Source organism: Aspergillus eucalypticola (assembly GCF_003184535.1).
Source record: "Aspergillus eucalypticola CBS 122712 chromosome Unknown BO83scaffold_6, whole genome shotgun sequence".
Classification (NCBI taxonomy): Eukaryota; Fungi; Ascomycota; class Eurotiomycetes; order Eurotiales; family Aspergillaceae; genus Aspergillus; species Aspergillus eucalypticola.
The window spans coordinates 533168-558199 of NW_020290280.1; the positions used below are offsets into that span (position 1 = coordinate 533168).

The 25032-nt window shown below is 51.7% G+C and overlaps 11 protein-coding genes and 1 non-coding gene across 12 annotated transcripts; 7 read left to right on the top strand and 5 right to left on the bottom strand.

Annotated features, from left to right (window-relative positions):
* Positions 1–231: 231 nt before the first annotated feature.
* On the bottom strand, positions 232–1996 carry BO83DRAFT_376345 (acetylornithine transaminase). Its single transcript, XM_025530686.1, has one exon. It carries the CDS (start codon positions 1864–1866, stop codon positions 442–444), a length of 1425 nt encoding a protein of 474 aa, XP_025390582.1. The 5' UTR covers positions 1867–1996; the 3' UTR covers positions 232–441.
* Positions 1997–3426: 1430 nt separating this feature from the next.
* On the top strand, positions 3427–5669 carry BO83DRAFT_376346 (putative clock controled protein (Ccg-8)). Its single transcript, XM_025530687.1, has 2 exons — positions 3427–3995; positions 4062–5669. The coding sequence occupies exons 1-2, from the start codon at positions 3698–3700 to the stop codon at positions 5228–5230; spliced, it is 1467 nt and encodes a 488-aa protein (XP_025390583.1). The 5' UTR covers positions 3427–3697; the 3' UTR covers positions 5231–5669.
* Positions 5670–5920: 251 nt separating this feature from the next.
* BO83DRAFT_376347 (FluC/FEX family fluoride channel) lies at positions 5921–7337 on the top strand. The gene has a single exon (XM_025530688.1). It carries the CDS (start codon positions 6019–6021, stop codon positions 7285–7287), a length of 1269 nt encoding a protein of 422 aa, XP_025390584.1. The 5' UTR covers positions 5921–6018; the 3' UTR covers positions 7288–7337.
* A 356-nt stretch (positions 7338–7693) lies between these two features.
* Positions 7694–9006, bottom strand: BO83DRAFT_214920 (SDR family oxidoreductase). The gene has a single exon (XM_025526759.1). It carries the CDS (start codon positions 8891–8893, stop codon positions 7706–7708), a length of 1188 nt encoding a protein of 395 aa, XP_025390585.1. The 5' UTR covers positions 8894–9006; the 3' UTR covers positions 7694–7705.
* A 170-nt stretch (positions 9007–9176) lies between these two features.
* On the bottom strand, positions 9177–11254 carry BO83DRAFT_376348 (aspartic endopeptidase). Its single transcript, XM_025530689.1, has one exon. It carries the CDS (start codon positions 11045–11047, stop codon positions 9230–9232), a length of 1818 nt encoding a protein of 605 aa, XP_025390586.1. The 5' UTR covers positions 11048–11254; the 3' UTR covers positions 9177–9229.
* Positions 11255–11815: 561 nt separating this feature from the next.
* BO83DRAFT_386489 (uncharacterized protein) lies at positions 11816–12370 on the top strand (the record flags this gene model as incomplete). Its single annotated transcript, XM_025532669.1, has 3 exons — positions 11816–11836; positions 11961–12025; positions 12067–12370. The coding sequence occupies 3 exons, from the start codon at positions 11816–11818 to the stop codon at positions 12368–12370; spliced, it is 390 nt and encodes a 129-aa protein (XP_025390587.1).
* On the top strand, positions 12151–13895 carry BO83DRAFT_333220 (NmrA/HSCARG family protein). Its single transcript, XM_025528327.1, has 5 exons — positions 12151–12627; positions 12682–12896; positions 12964–13117; positions 13171–13503; positions 13553–13895. Exons 1-5 carry the CDS (start codon positions 12585–12587, stop codon positions 13804–13806), a joined length of 999 nt encoding a protein of 332 aa, XP_025390588.1. The 5' UTR covers positions 12151–12584; the 3' UTR covers positions 13807–13895.
* Positions 13896–14372: 477 nt separating this feature from the next.
* On the top strand, positions 14373–16564 carry BO83DRAFT_333223 (translation initiation factor eIF-2B gamma subunit family protein). Its single transcript, XM_025528328.1, has 7 exons — positions 14373–14694; positions 14763–14817; positions 14894–15963; positions 16019–16095; positions 16146–16204; positions 16266–16306; positions 16365–16564. The coding sequence occupies exons 1-7, from the start codon at positions 14569–14571 to the stop codon at positions 16509–16511; spliced, it is 1575 nt and encodes a 524-aa protein (XP_025390589.1). The 5' UTR covers positions 14373–14568; the 3' UTR covers positions 16512–16564.
* Positions 16565–16887: 323 nt separating this feature from the next.
* BO83DRAFT_t95 lies at positions 16888–16959 on the top strand. The gene has a single exon. It is a non-coding gene; the product is annotated as a tRNA-Cys (tRNA).
* Positions 16960–17533: 574 nt separating this feature from the next.
* BO83DRAFT_376352 (putative AAA family ATPase GCN20) lies at positions 17534–19997 on the bottom strand. Its single transcript, XM_025530690.1, has one exon. It carries the CDS (start codon positions 19828–19830, stop codon positions 17575–17577), a length of 2256 nt encoding a protein of 751 aa, XP_025390590.1. The 5' UTR covers positions 19831–19997; the 3' UTR covers positions 17534–17574.
* A 210-nt stretch (positions 19998–20207) lies between these two features.
* BO83DRAFT_356185 (uncharacterized protein) lies at positions 20208–22462 on the bottom strand (the record flags this gene model as incomplete). The annotated part of the gene is made up of 5 exons (XM_025529185.1): positions 20208–20600; positions 20663–20864; positions 21003–21423; positions 21476–22200; positions 22260–22462. The coding sequence occupies 5 exons, from the start codon at positions 22460–22462 to the stop codon at positions 20208–20210; spliced, it is 1944 nt and encodes a 647-aa protein (XP_025390591.1).
* A 385-nt stretch (positions 22463–22847) lies between these two features.
* BO83DRAFT_461017 (aminotransferase-like domain-containing protein) lies at positions 22848–24681 on the top strand (the record flags this gene model as incomplete). Its single annotated transcript, XM_025537233.1, has 1 exon — positions 22848–24681. The coding sequence occupies exon 1, from the start codon at positions 23065–23067 to the stop codon at positions 24679–24681; it is 1617 nt and encodes a 538-aa protein (XP_025390592.1). The 5' UTR covers positions 22848–23064.
* Positions 24682–25032: the final 351 nt, after the last annotated feature.

Below are 25032 nucleotides of genomic sequence, written 5' to 3' on the forward strand. Positions count from 1 at the left end.
AGAAGACATCCATGTCACAAGTGGTTCCTTCTAAGGAAGGTCCGGCCAGCAGCGGTTAGTCCGGTGTGGGTAGGTGAGAAACATGCATGTCCTTTTGAGGTTGCAGTCGGCATCGTCCCTTAGCTTGTGAGGGGCTAGGTGCGGCATGGCCACCACGCATGGTGAAGAACCCTTGTTCGGACGCGATTAATAAATATCGGTACCCTCATACGTGTATTCAAGACCGAGATGGTCAGTAATTCATCGTCAATTCTAAATTCTATCCCGCCGTCTATATACCAATGTAGCAGGTATCAAGATAAAGAAACAACACAGATATAAATGTCCCGGAATCCAATAGCATAAAGCATGTCACATCACAAGTAGAATATATATGCACAGACCGAGAAACGGTAATTAACTTTTAGTGTAGATCGTTTTAGGGACACTCGCGCATCACTCCTAAGCCTGAGCAACCACGGCTTCCAGAGCCTGCTCCAGAATCTTGAGGCCGGACTTGATCTGCTCCTCGGTAATGGTCAAAGGAGGAACGAAGCGGATGCAGCCCTCGCCTGCCGTGATGATCAGCATGCCGCGCTCCCGGGCAGCACCAACCAAATCGCCGGCCTTGGAGACAAACTCCGGGGAGAGCTGGACACCACGGATCAGTCCGCGTCCGCGGATCTCCGAGATGACGTTGGGGTACTTCTTCTGGAGATCCTTGAATCCAGACACAAGCAGGTCTCCCTTGGTCTCAACAGACTTCTGCAGCTCGGGGTCCGCCAGACGGTTGACAATGTGGTGGGCGACACGGCACACCAGGGGGTTACCACCATAGGTGGTACCGTGGTCACCGGGCTTGATGTGTTTGGCCACGGTCTTCTCGGAGACAATAGTGGCACCAATAGGGATACCGTTACCCAGGGCCTTGGCAGAAGTCAGGATGTCGGGGTGAGCTGCCTCGCCAGAAGCAGGTGCGAGAGATGGGTGGGCGTGAGCCCAGAAGGAGCCGGTCCGGGAGAGACCGCACTGGATCTCGTCGAAAATCAAAACGGCACCAACCTCGTCACAGCGCTTGCGCAGAGCGACGAGGAACTCCGGAGTAGCCACATTGATACCTCCCTCACCCTGGATGGGCTCGACGATCACACCACAAGTCTTCTCGGTGACGAGAGTCTCGAGCTGAGCCACATCGTTGTAGTTGCCGTACTTGAAGCCAGGCAGCATGGGAGAGAAGGGAGTCTGGTACTTGGGGTTCGGGGTTGCAGACAGAGCGCCCATGGTGCGGCCATGGAAGGAGTTGTGGAAGGAGACGACTTCGTGCTTCGCGCCGGAGGGGTCGAGCGAACGACCGACCTTGCGAGCAAACTTGATGGCGGCCTCGTTGGCCTCGGTTCCGGAGTTGCAAATGAAGACCTGGGAAGCATCGCGCATGGCACCGGACTCCTTAGTAACGTCGATCAAGAGCTTGCTGAGAGCTCCGGTCCACGCATTGTAGTAGAGGTTCGAGGCGTGGACAAGCACCTCGGCTTGCTCAGCGATAATCTTGGCCACCTCGGGGTCACAGTGTCCCAGAGAGTTGACCGCAATACCAGCCGTCAAGTCCAGGTATTTCCGGTTCTCCATATCCCACAAGTAACATCCCTGGCCCTTGACCATGACCGGCGCCGGCCGCACGTAGGTCGGCAACATGTAGGGCGATTGATCATTGACGAAAGCCACGGATACGGATTCAGCAGCAGGATCGGGGTTAGGCACGGCAGCTTTATTCTGAGACTTCACATGTTGCGAGATGGAGAAGAATCGCTGCTGGGGCAGTGAGTCAATGCTGGGGACGAGCCCACGGGCGACGGGCAACCGCCGGGCGGCGAGACGTGCGAACGCCATCGAATTGAAGGAATTGGGGTTGGGAGATGGGGAAATGAATAGAAGATGAGGAAGGTAAGGACAGGCGACGCCAGCGAAGGGACCTGAAGATCAATAGATGATCAGGCAGCTGGAATTGACGTTGGGAGCAAGAAGGTGCAGACCCAAGATTGGGAACTGTTGACTTTCTGCTGTATCTCATGCGGCATCGGCGCTGCCGGATCAGGTGACTGGCAGCCATGTGACTCATGCTCCGCTTTTAATAGATTGATAACAGTCACATAGCGGGTCTATGATTGACACAGTAGAATTAGTTGTCTTAAATTCTCAAGTCTTCATCTAGACTAGGCTTGGCCTTGAACACCAGACACAAGTAAAGTAGACAGTTATTCCCATTTACTGTCAAGCATGGGAGAATACACCTCAAACTTAACCCCCAAACCGCAACCAAATCTCTCCGCACTTTAGGCACTTTCTCATCAAATGCACTTGAAACACCCCCACGGACTATGAGAACCAATTCACCAATCCAGACCTCTGACACTCAGGCAAGAATTTGGTTTCGTCTTCAACACGATGCACGGTCCGCTGGGACTACTGTTGCAAAAGTACCAAACATCTGATATTAATAACCTGGATTATCTTATTGATCAAGCCATCTGTTTTCCCGTGCCCCATTCGGCTAGGGACTTTGGCTGATGTGTAATTTGTAACCTCTATCAATAACTGATTATTGGCTGGAAGATGAAACCTGGAAAGTCTGGAAGTCACTGCTTTCCATGTGTCAGTCATAGCATCAGTATCTAAAGCACCCCCGGCTTCAGCGTGGGATACACCTCGGACGCAAAGCATAATCGTAGCGACTTGTGCACATGATATCACGCGGCTAGAGTTCACTCGGCCGGAAGACGGTCTGTGGTCACGTGCCAAGGCGTTGGCGACGCAGCACCCTAAAAAGGGAATGAGTGAGACTGCTGGCAATTGTAATGATCCATATCAGTGGCTGGCACTTTGAATGATCAATCACTTGCCGACATAACAACCGTAATACTATGGTCGACAGGTGTATGTTAAGGGCTGAGTAATCCAAAAACAAGAAATGGAAAGAGTCAGGATAAGTGGTCAACTAAATCTTGCAGGAGTCATGTGGAAGGCGCCAGGAAGGCAGGCGGTGGGGCGGCGCAATATGACGCGGCATCACATGTCAAAGCGATCGAATTGGGTTGTGAAGGCGGAAAAGAGTTAAAAGTTATCAGTGATTATGCTGTTTGGGACAATGGAGTAATTAGGCGCCGAGCAGGATTGGATTCAGTAGTTTCCACGATCAGATGGTGAGACGAGTCATGATTCATGGGCTGAACGTGAAAATCCACGGCCGACTTCCGAGTCGCGCGCATGTGACGAGAAAAACCTCTGGCAAGTGCCGGACAGACATCGATCGTAAGAGGTACATGTGGATGTTGAAGACAGTATGACAATTTTGTAATACCCTGGTAGTCAGTAAGGAATGGAATAAATCATTGAAACTCTCAGTACCAACAACTACTACTTAGTGACGGAGTAAGTAACTTAAGTGGAGGAAAGAAAAGTGCTTAAGCAAACTGCGCGGGGGAAGAATTTCCCAGTGCGGGATTGATTGCACGTGAAAGTGCCCCAACCTCAGCCAGAAAGCAGCAATCAATCATCCCATCGCAACTCAGAACAACTTCCGACAAGGGATCTTCGTCCCTCCTCCCACGCCCATTGCCATCCGGTCTTACTCCTCAATTCTCATTCTCCCCTTACTCCCACTAGAGCCAATTTCAGGCTCCATCCATTACCTTCTTTCCTTTTTCGGGCCTCCGGGTCAGCCATGGACCACCGCTCCAACGGCAGGTCGGTCCCGAAAACCTCCCTCTCTGCGCGCCCAGACGCCGTCTCTGCGCCCACTGGCCCTCCTCATACTTCAGCGCTATCTACGGCCTCACCCTCAACCGACTCCTCATCTGACTCCGCCCCTCCCACTGCCTATACCCCTTTTCATCATGTTCCTCCCCCCATGATGGACGTCGATCACTCTACCGTAGCGGACGACCGTTCACGTCGAGCCACCAGTGTACTATCCATGGATGATATCGAAGCCGCCCAAGCCCTGGAGGGCCTTCGTACTGGTATGTCCTTTTCGTCCCTTGCCCTTGGCCTGTCCCGGTTGAGTTTTAAACAGTTGATGGTTTTAGATTACGGTCAATCGCCGCGAACGTCGCAAATGAATCGTCCCGAATCCAAGCAGCAACCAGAGCCGTTGCTATCTCTACTCACCTCCACCCATCCCCTCATCTCGTCCGCTATCAACGGCTCTGTGTCGGCATATACCAATTCTAAATCCTATTCCCCTCGTTTCAAGTCAAGCGCCGAATTCCTCGAGCGCAACATCGGCTCTCCCGTCGCCAACACCGTTGGCACTGTAGGTCGGAAGACTGGCGTGGAAAGTGGCCTTCGGTGGGCTTTACAGCGTCGGGTATCCTCGTCCGCCCAGTCTAGTCGCTCTAAACGCCGTAAGGTGAGCAACGAGCAACAGTCTACGGAGGTCGACGTAGAGAAGGGTCCAGAACTGGCGATGAGGCTGTCGCCGGGAGAGGGACCTCCACCCTACGATGATCAGAGGTCCCCCAATTATGACGACATCAATCGAGACAGTCCATCGCGGCAGACTCCGTCCACATGGCAGAGCCGACTGATGATCTCGACATCCGGCCTGGGTGTGGCCATGAGTGAGGAATCGCTCCGGAGCCTGCAATATTGTCTGACCTGGCTACGCTGGGCGAACGGACGGCTGGACAAAGCGATCGAGGCTCTCAAGGCCGCCCTGAAAGAATGGGATAGCTCGAGACAGCAGAATGGCGACTCTACTGCAGAGCAGGACGCTTCCAGCACTACCCTCCTCTCGAATCGGATTCAAGCCGTCAAGGCGGATGTGCTCGCGACGCTGAAACGCGTGGTGGACATTGTCTCCAAATATGCCGGGGGAGCGCTCCCGGAGAATGCGCGGAATTTGGTGCGTCGGCATCTGACCTCACTGCCGCATCGGTTCCAGATCGCGTCGACCTCCAACCCGCCGCCGGACTCCATGGCGGCGGCATCCGACGCCACCGTTAGCGCCCATCGGATCCTCGTCTTGGCCCAGGAGGGCTTGGACATGATGTCGCAGGTTAGCGGTGTAGTCAATGACACCCTGGTCAGCGCTGAGCACTGGTGTGAGAAATTGGGTCGGAAGCGCTCAGAGGGCAAAGCGCCGATCGAGGCTCCACCCCGAGAGCAGGATGAGCCGTACCCGGCGGACATCAAGGCCCCAATCCAGGAGCCATCCCCTCAAGATGTCTCTATGACAGGAATGGAGAAGGCTTAGTGGTGCTTGCTATCAGCGCTCGGCGCCGTGCGAGCAGGTCACTGCCTGGTGCTATTTAGCCAGTCTGACGAATGACAGTCCCTCACTTATTAAATGAGGATCGATTCCCTTCCTTACAGTTTGTTTCTTTGTTCTTATTGGTCACTGTATCGCATTTAGTTCTGCAATCTGCAGCTTGACCGCTCCTTCATATCACTATTTTCCTTTTCCTCGTGCGGCGGATGTATGGCGTTTCTCTTGTTTGACTGGCTGGCGGTTGGGCTGGAATTGGATACCTGGATTGTTTGCTATGAATCCAACCTGGTGCATCTCTCTTCCCTGTGATACCACCTTTTTTTTTCTATGAACCTACACAGTACAATGATGGCTCCAGTGATGAAAAGTTCATGACTTGAAATCTGCTTTATTCCTCTCATGCACCGACTTGAATTGGAGCTCTCCGATGCCCCCTTGGTTGGATGTAACGGTCCGGGAATCGGCTGACTTCCAGTGTGAGCGCGTTTGTGCTAGTGAATAGTTGATTCCGAGTATGTATGCTTATTGCGAATTCAAATAAATCTCGTAGAATACCCTGACTAGACCGCAGTGTACACTAAGTAGTACCAAGTTACATCGGAAAGAATGCCGAGCGGGATCCCACCAACCAACTTTTTATCTCCGATAAACACCATCATTTCATCCCTCGACTAGAACAAATCCTTCTACACCATCTAACCACCACCAATCCACTACACCACACCATACCATCACAATGCGCTAACACCCCAACAACAATCGCAGTCCTCACCATGTCACTGCCCACATCCACCACCCCCAATGGCGCCCCCGCGCCCGCAGACCCAAGCGCATCATCAAACGCCGCCGCCGCCGCGACCAGCAGCACCCCCAACATGGACGAGAAACCCTCCTCACCACCACTCGAATCCGCACCCCAAGCGCAACCTTCCGAACCCATCCTCCACCCCACCTCTCACAAGCTCACCCAATTCTACACCATCTCCTACCTAATCTTTTTCGCCATCTTCGGCACTCTCGCCCGTCTCGGTCTGCAAGCCCTAACCTTCTACCCGGGTGCCCCCATAGTCACCGGCGTCCTCTGGGCTAATGTCGGCGGCTCCCTGCTGATGGGGTTTTTCCAGGAGGATCGGAGACTATTTCGCGAGGAGTGGGGTACGCCCAATAACAATAACAACAACAATACAAGTGATGCCGCCGAGCAGGCAAAACAGCATAAAACCATCAAGAAAACCATCCCGCTGTATATCGGTCTCACGACAGGGTTCTGCGGGTGTTTTACATCCTTCTCGTCGTTTATTCGCGATGTGTTTCTCGCGTTGACGAATGATTTGCCCAATTCTTCCTCCGAGGGACATATTGTGTCGAGGAATGGGGGGTATAGTTTCATGGCTCTGGTGGCTGTTATTCTTAGTACTGTTTCGCTGAGCTTATGTGCTTTGTTGTTCGGGACGCATCTTGCTGCCGCGCTGGATGGGGTCACTCCTACGGTTCCGTTCCGGTTCACGAGACGGGTTTTGGATCCCGTTATGGCGGTGTTGGGTTGGGGGTGTTGGCTCGGCGCGGTGTTTTTGGCGATCTGGCCGCCGGATCGACATGATGCGAAGGGGATGGAGGTATGGCGTGGCCGGGCGGTGTTTGCGATTGTGTTTGCCCCGTTGGGGTGTTTTCTGCGGTTTTATGTGTCTTTGTTGCTCAATGCGAGGCTGCCGAGTTTCCCGTTGGGCACTTTTGCGGTGAATGTCTTTGGGACGGTGGTGTTGGCTATGTGTTTTGATTTGCAGCATGTCGCGGGGATTGGTGGTGGTGTGTTGACCGCGTGTCAGGTCTTGCAGGGGGTTATGGATGGGTTTTGTGGGTCGGCGACGACTATTAGTACTTGGGTCGCGGAGTTGAGTGCCCTTGGGGCTGTGGGAGGGAGGAAGAGATGGGCGGCGTATGTTTACGGAGTGGTTAGTGTGGGTGTTGCGTTGGGGTTTGTGGTTGTTATTGTGGGTTCGTTGGGGTGGACGAGGGGGTTTGATGGGCCGGTTTGTGGTTAGATGTGTAGGTGTAGGTTGTAGTGTATATAATATCATAGTATAATGTAGTATTGTATAGTATATAGTATAGTATAGTGTAGATGATATATGTGTAATGTATAGTATCATGTCTTTAATTTCATTACTCATGGAGTCATTCCAGTGTAGCGCTACTTCTTCATGTCTTACCAGCACGCGCTGGTTTGCCTGCCTGTCCGGGGCATCGAGATCGTTGTAGATGGCGGTTCCTGTGCATCGCCATGGGGTATTCGAGCAGGTCCCTCTTCAGGGCTGCGGAGTGACTGCAATGCAATATCCAGTTCAGGTTCCCGTACTCCAGCGGTGCTTTATATGCAGTGGCCCTATTCTTGCAGCGTTGATTTCGCGGGATTCGCTGCTCAATCAGCTATTGTGACCGTAGTCAGTTGAATGTGTATCATCACTTCACATCCATCTCATCGCCCTCTCGGCCCCCCGATACAGAAGCAGGGCCCTTATCCTTCCCCTGCCCTTGCTGCTGCCCCTGCTGCTCCCCCGTCGGAAAACTGAGATACTTCCAATCCTCAATCTCCTCGATAATACACTTCAAGCGATCCCGAATACTCTCCACGGCATATGTCCCCAAGATCAACCTCAACGGCGGATACGAACAATGCCCCAATTGCCACACCAAATGCGCAGCCTTAACCGCACTTGCCGGCTGCTTATCCCCCAACCACATGAGCATGCGCTTCGCATGCGCCGCCGGCGCCGTAGGTGTATTATACGGCTCACTCGGCGGCTTGACCAAGAAATGGCCATAAAGCGGTAATGGCGACCCCAGCGCCAACTTATTAGCACTATCCTGCTCGTCTTCCACGCCATACCCACCACCGCCAAAAATATTCTCTTCTCCACCACCCACCAAATCCCCCACATCATCGCGTCTCATATGCCCCGGTTCCACCAGCGTCGTCTTAATATTAAACTGATCCACCTCATAAAGCATACTCTCCATCAACCCCTCAACCGCATACTTGCTCGCACAGTACGGCCCCAATCCCGGCACTCCCAGAGCCCCCGACGTAGAACTGAAGATCAAGTACCGCCCGGCCCCGCGCTCCCGGAAGTGCGGCAACGACAACTGAATCATATTCAGCGTGCCTGTAAAATTCGTCTCGAACTGGTCCCGGATATCGTATTCATCTTGGTCCTCGCACGCCCCGATTACACCGTACCCGGAGCAATTGGCGATGATGTCTATGCGCCCGAAGCGCGCGATCGTGGCGTCGATGACGCGTTGGACGGTGGGGCGCGCGCGCACGTCGCAGAGTAGTCCGAGGCACTTGTTGGGGTGTTCTTCTTCGAGCTTGGACATGGCTGCCGGGGTGGTTTCGAAGGTGCGGCCTACGGCGCTGACGAGGTCATTTCGCGATAGCGCGGTTTTGACGAGTGACCGGCCCATGTGGCCTGTTGCGCCGAAGATGAGCCATACGAGGGGCTTCGGGGGGTTCGAGGGGCCCGGGGGGTCGGTGGTCGAGGGGAGTTGGAGCTTGGGTTCGCGGGTCGATGTGGTTGCGGATGCGGTTGGGGAGACGGCCGATCCGGGGTTCTTGGTGTGGTTATGAGGGGAGGTGTAGAAATCCATTGCTGTGTCGTGCGTTGGGTGTGGAAGAGGAGGGTTGTAGCCCGCACCGCTTGGGCTGTGAGATTAGGGCGTGTGCCCGATTAGAGTGAGAATATAGAAGTGACTGGGGTGGGTTGAGATTGGAATTGAGGTGAAGCTGTCGGGGATTCAGGACTCCCGAACTACTTGGATTTACTCCGCACTGCCAGGTCCGGGGAAGTCACGTGGGGGTCACACGTGCGTCTACCAATGCGAATTACTATACAGTTCTACTTTGAAGATGTACACAGTGGATAATCTAATAGTGAATTTGCACTCTAGCGTTATCTAGATCATAAGTTGGTAGTGGCTAACCTCTTAATGCTTGTCGGCTGCGTATCTGGGACTCCGACGCAGTCGCTTTGCGGGAGGTTCAGCATCCCGGTCAGCACCAACAATGGCCCAATTCTCATCGTCCTCCGGGGACGAAACACGTTCCGTGGGTTTCTGGGTCTCGTCTGACTGTTGCTGTTGCTTCCGAGGGTGATACAAGGAAATAGTGAACAGCTCGATGTTCTTCGTGGCATCATCTTCGTCTTTGGCGGAATCCTCGGACGCCTGTTTCTCCGCAGCCTCCTTGGAAGCATTGGTGGAGGGGGAATCTTGGGGCTTGGAGAAGATACGGGAGAAGATGGATGCTTGTCCGCCACTCTCAGCCGGATCCTTTGCTTCCTTATTATCCGCAGTCGCCTCCTCTTCCTCGTCTTCTTCCGCATCGCTGAACTCCCACATCTCGTGGATTTCCTTTCTCACCAATGCAGTTCCCCACAGAGAGATCAGGACCCCAGGTACAAGGTACAGGAGCGCGGGCTGGGGATGATCAAATACCTGCATTACGATCAACGTCGCAAGCATACCCAGGACATAGCCAACCAGACTGGCGGTGAAATAAGGCTTAGGGAAAGATCGGGCATTGTGGTAGGGAGGGTCCAGCTGCGGCTTGCTTGGTGCCACGGAACGGGTCCAGAAACGTTCTCCCCATCCTCCTAGCGCGGACTGATATACAGGCTTGACTATTTCCGAGCCCTTGCCCTCTGATAGCGCCTTTTGCTGGCCCTTGCGCTTGTAGTATAGGTAAAGATCGAACCGAAGTGCCAGACCCACCATCATGCCGGGAATGATGATGTCGCCCAATCCTAACATAGCAAGGGATATGGTATCGGGTGCCTCCCCGGGGGCCGCAGGGCGCGGAAATAGGAGCTTGATCGGGACGTCTAAGGTCTTTGCAACCGTCACCATCAGTGGCGTGAAATAGACAAAATAAATGTCATAGAAGAACAAAGATCCCAGGATCAGCGATCCGGTGATGAAAGTAGACGGCGACATAAATTGCAGGGTACCATAGCAGAAACTGAATCCCAGGAAATTAGTCAACCACCATGGCTTAGACACGAAAGTGAAGTAACCAATCGTAGGGAATGATACAGCTATGCTGATAATGTCCAAGATACTAAGCCAACATTCAGTGCGGAAAACACGATGTATATGGATCCTAAGCTTAGCGCGCCAATATACTACTTCACGGCAAGTCCAGAGTGCTGCGCGAGCAGTATGTGGCAATGGGATTGACCCCCAGAACCCAGGAAGGGGAGAGTTCCGGACCTCCACCTCCGAAGACTCCGATTTAGAGGTATCCACCGAAGCGTTTTCAAAAATACGTTGGGTGGACTTGGTCTTCCAAACTTTGCCAGAGCTGCTGTACTCGCGGGGAAAGACGAATGATCTCACGACAGCGAAGGAGTCTTTCAGGAAAGCTATAGCAAAGAGCATACCCATCTGGGAGAAATAGTAGCCAAGTATCTTATTCAGAAGTTCAGCGCCCATGTGCTTGATGACCAGATACAAGCCTCCAAGGGTTAAGCCAGCCGTCAATGGAAACATCAATGCGTCACTTGGTGCAAGTCCCTCCATCTTCTGAATACCACCAGCTTCCTCTTCTGATTCGTCTCCATCTTCGTCTGACTTCTCGGGTTTTGCAGCCGATGACGGTCTCGACAGGGATGCATGGGCGCCAATGTAGATTGGGAAGAGGGCGGAGACAAGCAGATGACCGTAAGTTGGTAGCAAAGGTTTGATCTGTGTGAAGTGATATATGGCCTGGCCCAGAAGCTCGGCAATGGGGCTGACCTCGTCCATTGCTGCGAAGATCTCAAGTTTGTTGCTAGCGTTGGAAGCAAGAATGGTGTGAAGACGATGATGCAACAAGGGATTAGTCCATGGCTCGGAGTCGCAGACTTTCAAGAATAATATAGGTTTTTGTGATGGATGTGGTCACCGTAGGGTCGTTCGGGTGACTCCGTCAAAAAGACGGATATTGTTGCTGTGCCGGTTAGTGTTGGTGCGACTGGCGATCTGTTGTTGATGGTGCCTGGTTGCCAGTGACGTGAGCGGGTATCTGCACGTGATGATAGGTGCAGTCACGTGGTATAGCATGGAATAGCAGTTATCTATGGACTACTTAACTATCGATTCACTTCACTTCTATTTAGCTCAGTGACATGCCTGCAGCAGTAGTCCTTTCTTGAGGGTTTCCAATCTACTTGTTCACTGCTTTTTTGAGCACCAGCATGGAAGACTAGAGTGCTGCGGCACACCGGCCCTGTTGGCTGGACCAATCCATATTCGAATGTATTATGTAGGGGACGCACATCACTGGCATCAGTAGACCGGACCAGAACATTGTTAACGTTCACTAGTTGTTCCCTCGTCCCCGCAACTGTCCAGACTGATCCTGCTTGCACTACCTAGATAAGGCATACCTGCGGCTTGCGCCCAACGCCTGATGGCCCGAGCGACTAACAGAAGATGGTTTCCGACTATATATATACACTGTCCACACATGTGATTCAAGACTACCGAATCAGTATCAATCTACTAATACAGGCAGCAGGACATTAAGATATAATGACTGCATTAGAGGGGCTAGTGAGACAAGCAATTGTCGTATGATCTCATCGAGCGTGTCTGAGATTCCCCCGCCTCCAGTGGTAGAGTAGTAGTACAACTCGCATGTATCATAATCCGGCCTATGAACTCGACTTTGTTCTAGCTTAACACAAAGGACTATGCCTTATTATATGCTATTTGGCCGGGCCAGATGGCTGAAAATGTACAGTAAGCTTTCAAGGAAGTCGGTACCTACAAAAGCGAACCAGTGGACAGGAAAACTCGCTCTGCATCCGCCTGCGAGCGTCGTCTTCCCAAGAAATGAAGCGCATCAATTGTGACTCAAAAACAGGTTTTAAACCAAGTCCACGGCTTTATCTGTCCATTGATCGAAGTCCTCTTTGTCTCACCATGCAGACGGACTCTCCCCACCATCCTTCCTCCTCATTGAGGCCGAATGCTGGAAAAGCCGCAGCTGCATCGCTGCCATACGCGCATATGCGACATGCAGACACCATTCGCCCTGTTGGCTTGAACGTCTTCGGGTCAGCCGAACAGCCTGTCCCTCTCTAACTTGCTCAACCCAATTAGTTCCACGGCTTATGAAGTTGTCTCACCGCAGGGGTAGACGTTCTGGCGAGGAGGCACCCTTGATGAATACAAATATACCGTCCTCCCCTCAGGACTTCGTCTGACAACGTTGTCAAGTCTCTTCGGTTGTCTATCTCGAGCATTTCCCATTCTAGTTCATCTCAGCCTCCTTGTCTCGCATTGTTGGCGTATAAGTATGGCTCCTCTGCAGAAAGTGATCGTGGTTTACGGTGCCACTGGTGAGTCAGGCTGGCAGCGTCATTTGCCTTGTGTACAAGTCTAACACTACCCAGGTGTCCAGGGGCGATCCGTCGCCCTCTCCCTCCTCAAGAGCCAGCAGAACTTCGCCGTCCGGGCACTAACTCGGAACCCCCAGTCGGAAAAGGCGAAGGAATTGGCCCGGCTAGGGGCTGAGGTGGTCAAGGCTGATGGATTCAACGATAACGACATGCAGAATGCCCTGTCTGGCGCCTGGGGATTCTGGCTCAACACCCACCACCATGACCCAGTAAGTGGCCTTCATGATTACGAAGATACCACACACGGTGAACCACATGCTGATCGCCAGCTTCCAGGCGGTAACGCAACCCGGTGGCCCGACTGACGAAGATCTCGGCAACCGCCTCATCGAGATTGCGGCCAAGGCAGGCGTAAAGGTCTTCATTTACAGTACCTGCGAGTCTCCTGCGATATTCACCAAAGGCGTCGCGCCCGTTCCGGGCATGGATGGTATGTTCACCTTCGATTTCTTCCTCTCCACGTCTGACTTTTGCTCCCTACAGCCAAACACCGATGTGAGCTGTATGCTCGAACCTTCAAGGAATTCGACGCCGTCATTGGCGCTTTCCCCGGGTGGTACTTTGAGAACTATGTCACTCCCGAGTATGCGCAGGCCTTCGGTGGCTTCCCTATGTTCCCAGACGACGAGGGCTACCTGACCTGGCACGCTCCCTTGGTGGGCGGCGAAGGCAAGGTCCAAACGGTCTCCATTGAGGACGATTTTGGTGAGATGGTGCACGGAATGTTCCTGAACCCGCTGAAGTGGAAAAATAAGACCATTCAGTGCGTGAGTGATGCGTTCACATATGAGGATATGGTGAAGACGTTCACTGAGGGTAAGTTTCCGATTCGACTTATTCTGGGAATTGCTGACTGGTGTCGCAGTCACGGGGAAGAAAGCTCGCTACGTTCCCATGGCCTCGGCGGATGACCTCCCAACCCATGGTAGCACTGTCCTCATTGAGTTGCAGGACGTCTTCAAATACACCCAGAACAACAATGGCTGGTTCTTCGGCAACCCCGACGACTTCGCAACCTGCCAGTCACTCAAGGACGAGGCCCGCCGGGATAAGGGTCTTGAGCCGGAGCCGGTCATTTCCATGACCAAGTACTTCATCAAGCACTACGGACCCAACTAAACCGGAAGGATTGGAGGCAAGATGCAGCGCTGTTTCAACTTGCTAGAGAGACGTTTATGTGCAACATCAAAAATAGCGAATAATACCAGAACAAGCGACTCTTTCCACTCTTTCTCAGTTCACAGTGCGAGACATAATAGTAAGCTAGCATTTCCTATGGGTAAAATGCATCATAACCCACACACTCGTTTTCCTGAACAGTGGGTAAGAAACGGTCAGTAAATGGCGCACTCGCATCCCACCCTCAATCTGCTGAGTTGTCCCGAACAAGTACTCCAAAAGCCAAATCTGCGCCAATACGTAAGTAGTAGTCTTGGGGCCCGCGCCAATTGTTGGACAGGAACAGTCCGGATGCATGACTTGCAGGAAGGAGGTAAAATCATGGCTAGACTGCAGTGCCTAGACTCTCACAGGATAATTGACTACAGTAGTATAATTAGTCTAGGCGGTGAGACTTTTTGTTCTGTTTGTCGGCATGACAGCGGTGACCGAGGGCAAAATTTCGGGCGGAGATGAATTATTATCACAATCCATTCTTGCGCTTCGCACTTATTCCTCCTGCGGAAGGCATTTGACAATCATTGCAAGTTTGCAACTTTCAGTCGCTCATTTTAATTGTCTGACAGTATTTGAGGATAACTTCAAAGCACTTGTCTCGAGCCCCTGCACCTTCAAGTGCTCCCAATCCCTGTCTTCAACCCCACCACCATTGTCCGCGGGGTTCTGTCATAGTCATCCAGAAATTCGGAATCGCAAACCAACATGGTCCACGCCACGCCAGTACCGAGCAGTGGCTTCCAAGCCTTGATCCTCTGTGGTCCTGGTGAGAGCTTGAACACCATCTCCTCTAATCCCGAAGAAAACCCAAAATGCTTAATCCCCATCGCTGTATGTATTGGCAAATTCTCCGCGCGGGACTTCAGACCAAGCAGTCACTAATACCAATGAATGCGCAGCTCAGGCCGATGGTATACTACCCGCTGGATTGGTGCAAGCGCGCAGGAATACATGGTGAGCGACGACAATGCGCCTTCTTGAGGCCGTTGGATCTTGCGGTCTTTGCTGAAGTGAAAGACTAACGGCTCAGATATCGTCTTGATCACACCTCCCTCCGCTCTGGCTCCCCTCAAGGCCGCTCTACAACAGAACCCCTACCTCACGTCACTCTCTTCGCCCTCCCCCACGATCATTGCTCCGAAGGACCTCAAGATGACGACAGGAACCGCGGAACTACTGCGTCTACCCGAAGTACAAGCTTGCATCCAATCCAATTTCTTGCTGTTGAGTTGTGATCTGCTGTGCGATATCCCTGGCGAGCATTTGCTTGAGGCATGGCTTGCCTCGCAGAGTGAATTGGGACCCGCTGCCCAAGGAGGTCTGTCCGTGTTCTATCCCGCGAAAGGCATCCAAGATGAGATCAAGAAAGAGCCTACCGATTTTGTGGCGATTACTTCTCTCGACCAGGATGAGGTGCCTTCTGTCTCGCGTCATGAGCTCTCAAAACTCGTCCTGTCAATGCCCATGGATACCTTGAAAGAGCAGGTAGAGAATGATAAGGGGCTTCTGCTTCGTCATACCCTGGTGGAGAAGCATGCCTCGGTCAAGATGTTGACCAGCTACCGCGATGCACACCTGTACATTCTGCCTAAGTGGGTTCGATCGCTCGCACAGCACCAGGAGCGCTTCGAATCCGTAAGTGAGGACTTGATCGGCTACTGGGCGAAAGCGGGGTGGCAGCGTGGACTGAGCGCCAAGCTCGGCATCGATGAGATCGTGGGCGGACAGAAGGAGACTCAAGATGATCATGGAAGCAATGATGGTGACTCTTTGGAGGAGGAAATCGACCTTCGCAGCATGACCACTACGCACGCTCAGGGTTCCGAGTCCCGCAGCACGAAATCTACCGAGTCCTCTGTGGAAGTTCCGCCCATCCTCGCATACACGACCAAGTCGTCCAAGCAACTCATTCGGCGCGTGGACAGTGCTGCCTTGGTGTTGGCCATGTCTCTGCGTCTTGCCAAGCTCGAGTCTGTTGAAGAGGTTGGCCGCGCTGCTGCCTCGCCATTCAGTCATGCCGCGAAGATTGCTACTCCGGAAGCAGTCGCTTCGAAGTCTATCGTCACAAAGGGCGATTGCTTGTTGGGGTCCAATGTAACGGTAAGCATTCTGAACCTTCAAGTGTCATATATTTCAACACTAACAAAATGCAAAGGTCGAGGAAAAGTGTGTCATCAAGGAGTCCTGCATTTCAGCCAACGCCAAGATTTGCAGTGGCGCACGTCTCACGAGGTAAGCTCCACGGATCTAGAATCCACCTCCTAGTCTCTAACATGAATCAGGTGTGTCATCATGGACAACGCAGTCATCGGACCCAAGTGTGTCCTTACAGGATGTATCGGTAAGTCTTCTACAATTGAAATGACTCAAGGGAATAAGGACCATGATTGACAATTACATAGTCGGCAGATACAGTCAGATCGGAAAGGATTCCGTACTCAAGGTGCGTCTGAATAATGCTAAACCATGTATCACAAGTTTTGTACTAACTTCTTTTACAGGACTGTGAAATCCAAGATGGCGTCGTGGTTGAGGAAGAAACCGATGCTAAGAACGAGCAATTCATGAGCTTCGAGGGACTTGACGACGAGGATGATGATATGGATATTGATGGCGATGGCGATAGCGGTGATGATGAGGGGTTCTAGATTGGGTGGATTGTATAGTATATAAGTAAATACTTATCAGCATAGTATATATGATCCTACTGCATTATGTCTTCAAATAGATGCGATGACGAGTCTTTCGGATGCTGGTCTGTAAACGAATCTACGTAGAAGAGATGGCTACAATTGATCTAAAAAAACCCAGCTACTAGGAATATTGGTAATTATACAACTGGAGAGACTAAATACGAAAGTAAAGCGCACTCAATCATAGACATCACAACCACTACTGACGATAGGAAAAGACACTCCTTCTGCATGTAATCTGAGCCTGTTGCTAGGAGACCAAGAACACGCATAGCCTTCAAGTAATTGTCTGGTTAAGAGTCAAACAAAATAGCAAACCAAACAACAAGAAGGGCCGGTAGCTCAGGGGTAGAGCGTGGGACTGCAGATCTTAAGGTCACGCGTTCAAATCGCGTTCGGCCCTTTCTTTTTCTTTTTTGGCGCTTTTTCTCCTTCCTCTAGATCTCTTGTGACCAATCAAGAAGAAGGAAATTCAACACTACTTTTTTTTTTTTTTTTTTTTTTTTTTTTTTCCTGTGGCTCATATGACTATATTTAATACTTACTAGAAAGTTCCTAGTGAAAGTGTTGGTCCGGATTGCTGAAACCTATCACTACAGGAGTACTACGGTTGGGAAGTACAGCGGAATTATATATCCGAGCGGAGCAGGTTCGTTGCTTGAATGTTTTAAGTTCAATTCAATAGTGCTTACATAAAAAAACCTATTAGAGGCGATAACCATTGAACCCTTAATATGATCCCAAGTAGTAAATCCTGCAAGATACCGTATGCTCTCCTTTCATTCTGGAGTGGCTAGTTCAATGACTCGGAATGAGCATGCAGCGGCCAGCTATGCCTTCCGACCACTAACTAGTCCACGGTAGAACGTAGTAACTATTTTGTAGCATATGAGACCAGGTACAGAAATCTACGACTCAGCAAACATCAACCGCTACTACGTAAAAGAAGAAACCATGCATCGTTGAGAATAGTCCATAATTTTTTATCATTACTAGTGAGCCCATTACCACCCCCCCTTTAATGAGCAGCAACAACACCCGCCTCATTAGCCTGAGAGCTAATCAACTTCTTATAAGCATTGACAGAGCCATCAAACTTATGCACCGTACCGTTATCACAAACCCAGAGACTAGTGCAAACGTTCTGCAGCATCGTAACATCGTGAGAGACCATCACCACACCACCCTCGAAGTTCTGCAGCGCCTCGGACAGCGCATCCATACCCTCAATATCCAGATGGTTAGACGGTTCGTCCAGAACCAGGATGTGGGGGTTCGTTAACGACAGACAAGCGAAGGCGACACGGGACTTCTGACCTCCGGACAGGAGCTCCATGCGCTGCAGACCCGTCATACCTGTGATACCGAAGGCACCGAGGTGTCTGCGGTATTCTTCGTCTGTCTTTCCGGGGTAGGTCTTGGCCATGAAGCTGACGGCGCTGGTGGTCAGGTCCAAAGCGTCGACGTGATGTTGGGCGAAGAAACCGACGCGCAGGCGGGCGTGTTGCGAGAGGAGACCCTTTGTCGGTTGGAGTTGGCCGGTGAGGAGCTTCAGCACAGTAGTCTTACCGGCACCGTTGGGACCAACGATACCAATACGCGAATCGAGTTGTACGTCGAGGTCCACGTTGCGGAGGAGGGGGCGGTCGGGGGTGTATCCGAAGGCGATGTCGGACATTTGGACGATCGGGGGAGAGAGTTTCTCGACCTCGGGGAACTTGAAGTGCACGACGTAGTCGCTCTCGGGAGCTTCCAGGATGGGCATTCTCTCGAGCTTCTTGATACGGGATTGGGCTTCGGAGGACTTTGCGGCGTTGTAGCGGAACTTGTCGATGAAGGCTTGGAGATGGGCACGCTCGGCCATTTGTTTTTCGTATTCGCGCTTGGCGTTCTTCTTGCGCTCTTCCTTGGTGGCGTAGAAGGAGTCGAAGTTGGCGCCCTTGTAGTAGTCGAGACGCTCGGAGTGCTGATGGATGATGTCGGTGGCGACTTCGTTGAGGAATGCTCGATCGTGAGAAACGACCAGGATGGAACTGGGGTATGTTTGGAGGTAGTTGGAAAGGAAGGTAATGGATGGCACGTCCAACATGTTGGACGGTTCGTCCAGCAGGAGGAGATCGGGTTCGCAGAAAAGGGCACGGGCAAGAGCCAATCTCATACGCCAACCTCCGGAGAAGGTCTTCGTTGCGAATTGCTGTCTCTCAGGCGAGAAACCGAGACCAGCCAGGATACTGGCGGCTCGGGACTCGGCCTTGTCGGATTCCATCTCGGCAAGTTTGGAATGGATGTCGTTCAGTGTGATGTCGAGACCCTCGCGCTCGTGGTCCAGACGGGCGGCATCCTTGGACGTGTCTGCCATGGAGGATCGCTCTGCTTCGATGTCTGCCAGCTGCTTGGTGATCTTTTCCAGGTCGGCAAGGAGGCGCTTGCGCCATACGTCGGCGTCAAGGACGGCCTGGAGAGCGGGTGTGTCGTCTCCTGTGATTTCCTGCTCGACGTGAAGAATGGAGATGTGGCTGGGAATAGCGACTTCTCTGCGACTGAGTGCACGCAACAGAGTAGACTTTCCGATACCGTTCTGACCGACGAGACCGTAGCGACGACCATACGCCAGGGTAAGGGAAGCGTCTGTCAAGATACGGTGACCACCAACGGAGATGTCGATGCTGTCCACCTTGATGTCCTTGCTCTTGGACTGGGAGTCCGAGCCCAGCTGTAGAGGGTTGACAGCCATGAAGAACTCTTCGTAAGACATAGTACTGTCGGGCTGGTTGAGGAGTCGGGATGATTCGTATTGCACTGTCTTCATCTGCTTCTTCTCCTGCTTGGCACGAATCTTGCGTTCGGCCTTCTCGAGCTTCTTGCGGTCGACCTTAGACTCGACCTTTCTGGCATTAGCCGACTCCAGATCGACGTTACCTCCGGCAAGACCCAGAGTAGAAGACATGTTGCGTTGGGAGCCGACATTGATGGCCTGGTCGAGCTTCTTGGCGGCAAAGGGCATCTGGCGACGCTCGGCGTCGACTCCATCAGCGGCACTCAAGGAGGAGATGAACTTTTCGACCAAGTTGCGGATGGCCTGTTCATTCTCGGAGGTGAAGTCGCCCGATGCGGAGACGAGGAGCTCGGTGACCATATCGGCCGCTTCGGCCAGTGGCGACGGAGCGTTGGCATCTTCCACATAGGCCTTGGAGGCATGGGTCAGGTACCCCACGGAGTACTCTGATACCACGCGGTCGAGACCGGGGATCTGTGCTTGGAGTTCCGACTCCATTGTGGACAGCTGAGCGTGGATCACACTGGATTGAGCGGGGGGAAATGGACCCGGGTTGGGACACTTGTTGCTGGGATGGAGGCGAAAGGTGCCAACTCCGTACAGATACAGGGGTCTAGAAAATGCAGGGATATAAGCAACACTAGTACGTGTCCACTGCAATCCAGACGATATTTAATCGTTTCTACTGATATCTAAATCGATACCCACGGGCCTCCGTCATGTGTTGTAGAATTAGAGTTTTCCCGACCCCGGCGCCCCACGGGCACGTGATCATGGGGTATATACTTTGAATGTTTCATAGAAAGTGACCACTTCACCGCATTCTCATTGTGTCAATATGTATTAGCTTGCAGAGATTTTCATGAAAGAACTATTTACTCCGGTGCCATAAGCCCAGATTGGAAGCTCAGTAGCGGATGGTCAGCGAGACTCTCCCAGAATCCAATCTCAAAGTCTAAGGATTGCTGGTAAGGAAAGCTGGACCATTCGATAAGGTTCGGACTGCGAGGTGTCATGTCTGACACAGGGTGCATGAGCTCAGAAGTGACTGAATCCAGGAAGCTCTGGATCGTTTGCATGGCCTTGGACATTAGCTCATAGTTGGGTTCTTGAGGCCGAATGATCGATCCGGCTTGAATCTCCGCAGCGAGGATTGTCAGGTGCTGGAGTGTTCGGGGTCGTGTTATACGGGGCATGCTGGGAGTGGCCCGCTCATTGAGAAGGGCGAGGAGGAGGATTCCCGCAGCGGGGAGACAGTGATAGGCGACCTGCTCAAATTACAGTCACCCCAAGGCTACGGTACGAGCTGGGTAAAGAACTAGACACATACCTTCCACAGGAGACATGTTCCAGAGTTTGTAAGTTGGTCACGTAAGAGAACCATGTCCACTGTTACCGAGAGAATCTGTTCGGCAATGTCCACGAGGGTGGGATCTGGCTCAGTAGGAGTACTTAGCAGGAGGAGATTCAGCAGAAAGAGCGCGTGCAAGTGATTCAGCTGCACTGAGCCGATGAAGTCGCGTTCGAAGGTGCTCAGTGTACTGTCTCTGAGATTGTTGCGGAACTGAAAATGCGGAGGCAGTGAAGAGTAATTCTTTTCAGCCTGAGCTTTGATGTCACTGATTCCGTCAGTCATACACAGTTATCCGCCTGTTGTAACTAAAACATACGCAACCCGTTGATAGAAAAGTTCTATATCACTAGGTCGGCTCCTCTGCAAGTTGAGTATATCCTCTTTTACCCCAGCACACAATGCAGTCCATCGAGTCTCAGCCATATAGCTCGCTTTAGTCGACGGGTCCCAGCTGAAAGGAGCATCGACCCCGTCCGGATTGTCAGAGGAGATAAACCAAACGTCATCGGGAAGCGGACTTGATGGAATCTGGAAATAGCAGAACTGTCTATTCATGCGAGGCGGTCGACCGACAAAGATGGCAACATTTTTGTCCGCCGAATACACGCGGGCAAAGACAGCTTTGCGTAGCTCGGTCAAGAAGCGAGGTGTATCGGGCTTTTCATCGAGATTCTCATGGTAGCCTAGAGCATATATTGAGGATATAACATCTCCGAGCTTTCGCCACGAATAGTAGCCTGGACATAATTAGCTCTCTATGAATGTGGTGCATTCACCTGCGAAACGTACTATGGTCCCCGTCTACATGGGAATGCACGATGAAGTTCTCATACTGTAAGCAGACTTGGAGGTCATTCAAACAGTCGAGAGAGATGGTAATTTCCAGAGCATAGTCCGCTAATCTCGTGCATAGCTTCCTAAGGCTATACTTCTTCTCCTCGGTCGTATACAGCGACGGGAAGAACTGAATATCCATAGTGGCGCGGACCACAGCTGAGAGGAAGATTGCGAGTGTTTCCCATCGCATATTCTGATTAATAAACTGAGCACAGAACTCGGAAAAGGTAGAGTACTGAGAGTATCTGAGCGGCTGGGAAGAGTTAGTGAGAAGAGACTTCGCATATAGCAGATGCCAATCTTCGTTTGTTGATGAGGGTGGTAGGGGAATGTTATCAACACATTGATCAACCATAGCACCCATAATTGCCAGATTCGTTCCCCTTGCCCGCCACAGCTTTACTAGCTCTTTCATAGCAGGCAAGGAAAACCTCGTCAGGAGCATTTTGAGGGCATCTGCACATCGCTGGACGACGAGATCATCGTCAGGCGGGAAGAGAGATGCTGTCCACGAAGCGGTGTTAGGGCTCGAATGAGATGTAGCACTTTGACTATCTGATGAAATAATATGTTTGAATATGGCGACATGGCTGGACGACCCAAGATATCCTGGGTTGGGATATCTATTTCCTCCTGCATGAGGTGGAGATGATGCTGGGGGTGATGGGTCTGGAGAGCTAAAAGTGGTGACGCCGAATGAAGTGGCATGGTCTTAGCCGATGTATATTCGAATGACACTAAGAAAGGGAAATCATACTGACGAGAAGATGTATGCTCTGTCACCGCATTGCTAGTCTTTCGTCTTTTGAACGGCGCACTCCTGTAGATACAAAGACCCGGTCGGTTACCATCCCTACACCGATTGCAAACTGGCTGTTGATGATCGCACGCAAGCTTGGACCTTCTGCAAGGTTCACATGCGGCTAATCTAGTTGCCATTGCAATCGCAGATATAATGGTGCAATTACTGCGTTGACACCCTCGAGGGCGGACCGGCGTATACGGAGAGGCGTGGGTAGCGTTATCGGAGTCTCGGAGCGGGGTAAATGAGTATGCCGAGACATACTACTTCCCCGACAGAAGAGACAATTAAAAGGCTCAAGCTGGTCTTGCTTGAGTTAATGATTTGATCACTCCGTAAATGGGGCTCTCTTATTTTGCATTTGATACTAATATCATTTGGCAGGCTTGGTCGGACACTGCGATTATATTACTATATGAACCGTAGAGTGGGCCTCATTGAACTCATACTAATTCTACTCCCAGTGAGGGTCTTGAAGCACATAAATCTAGCACTATAGTTAGTCAAACAAATTATAGACCGGTCAGAATTATCCAAAGGTAGAGAGAAAGAAAAAGGCGCGATAAGCGTAAGACAACAAGGAGCGGAGTACGCGGAGAGTTCGAGTACATCACTCCGATCTCTCCGGCATCAAGATAAGTGATGTTTTGTCCTGCCCAAGACTATAAGAAAAGACGAGAACCCTTCGCATCATGAAGTACATCTTGCAGACTCTGTAGCCTATAACTTCAACCCCACAATGACACGCCTGCAATCCACCGAAATCAAAGCCCTTCGTGCTGCCGCGCCCCCTCTTCCTCTCATTCCTGCCCCAGCCGTCTCCTCTGATGAGTATAAATCACCCTATACTCAGAAAAAACCATCAGCAAAGCAACTAGACCACCACCTCAGCCTCGAAAGCCGGAACTTTACCGGCTCAGCGTTGAAAAAGGGGTCCAGCCCAAGCGGTCCGCGCAAGATCATCTCCTTGGGAACAGGACGACCAACAGCGGACTATTATCTTTGGGAATCTATAAGCCTGAATGAGGCTTCTCCAGAACCGACAAGTAAAGCTACACCAAAACCCAATCTACAATTACCCAAAGAACAGGAAAACCGCCACTCAGCGAACACAATAACCAAACACGGTTTAACATACAACCTTTCAATCGCAATGAACTACTGCCTCGCAAACGGATCAGCACACTTACTCCGATTCATCACCGAGCACGTTGAGCTCGTTCACAATCCCCCTTATGCAGACTGGGCAACATTCCTCTCTTGTGGAGCGACTGCCGCGACGGAGGTGGCATTTAGAATCTTCTGTAATCGCGGGGACACCATTCTCGCGGAGCAATATACGTACCCCGGAACACTAGAAAGTGCTGCGTTGAATGGGGTTAATGTCCAGGGGATTGAGATGGATGCGGATGACTTGCGGGCTGATGCAATGGATGAGGTACTTTCCTCTTGGGATGATGCTCAGTCTCCCAGGCCACGCGTGCTGTATACTATCCCAACGGGTCAGAATCCGACGGGAGTCAGCCAATCTCGGGAAAGGCGCAGAGCTGTCTATGATGTCGCAGAGAAACATGATCTCATTATCATCGAGGATGACCCGTACTATTTCTTGAGGATGGGTCCTTACCACAGCCATCACTATGAGGCCAACGAAACGAATGGTACTGATACCAATCACCATGCCTACGAGGACGAAGCCGCTCAGGTCTACCGCTCCGAGTCCATCCCCTCCTACCTCGCCCTCGACACATCCGGGCGCGTGGTACGTCTCGATTCAGCATCCAAGATCCTCGCTCCCGGGTTGCGCGCCGGCTGGGTCACGGCATCCAGGCATATCATCAATAAGTTCAACGCATACCAGGAAGTAAGCACTCTAGCTGTTAGCGGCCCCTCCCAGCTTATGCTGTGGAATCTGCTCGATGAGAACTGGGGGCATGATGGGTTCACCACGTGGCTTGTTCACCTCTCGCGAGAGTATCGCTGGCGGCGGGATGTGCTTCTTGATGCTTGCAACAAGTATCTGCCCAGGGAGATTGTGCAGTGGAATGCACCGGAGTTCGGCATGTTTTTGTGGCTTAAAGTTGGCTGGAGACAGCATCCTGGGCTTAAGGGCTTGTCTGATTTGTCGCTGGGAGAGGTTAGTGCGCAGATAGTTGGGTTGGAGGAGAGAATTGTTGCTAAGGCTTTGGAGAAGGGAGTGCTTGTGACTAAAGGGTCGCTGTTCGCTTCGAATCAGGAAAGGGAGGACCATCTGCATTTTCGGATGACGTTCGCCGCTGCGGAGGAGGGAGATCTGAAGGAGGGGGTGAGGTTGTTTGCGGAGGCTGTGTGTGAAGAGTTTGACCTAGGAAACTAATTTAATTGAAGGATATTTGATATAGCACTGTCGAATGTATTTCATGTGTCTTAAATATCGGCACCTTATTTAAGGGCGCGCTTCATGAGTTAGAGGGCCTCGTCAGAGCGTAGAATTTGCACGCCAGGTGAGCGCTGACTGGCTATTTTGGGGTTTGTATTTGGGGATTTTATGTAGCAGTAAATGATAGCAAAGCTGGAGATGACAGTGATGCCTTTATTAGTAGAGGCGAATTACGAAATCGGAGAAAAGCAAGTAAATTATCGGCCAAAGAGCTAGCTGAGCGCGAGACTGTCCCACTGTGTATGGCCAATGCATTCTAGTGGTATCTTTCAGAGCATGTAAAATAAT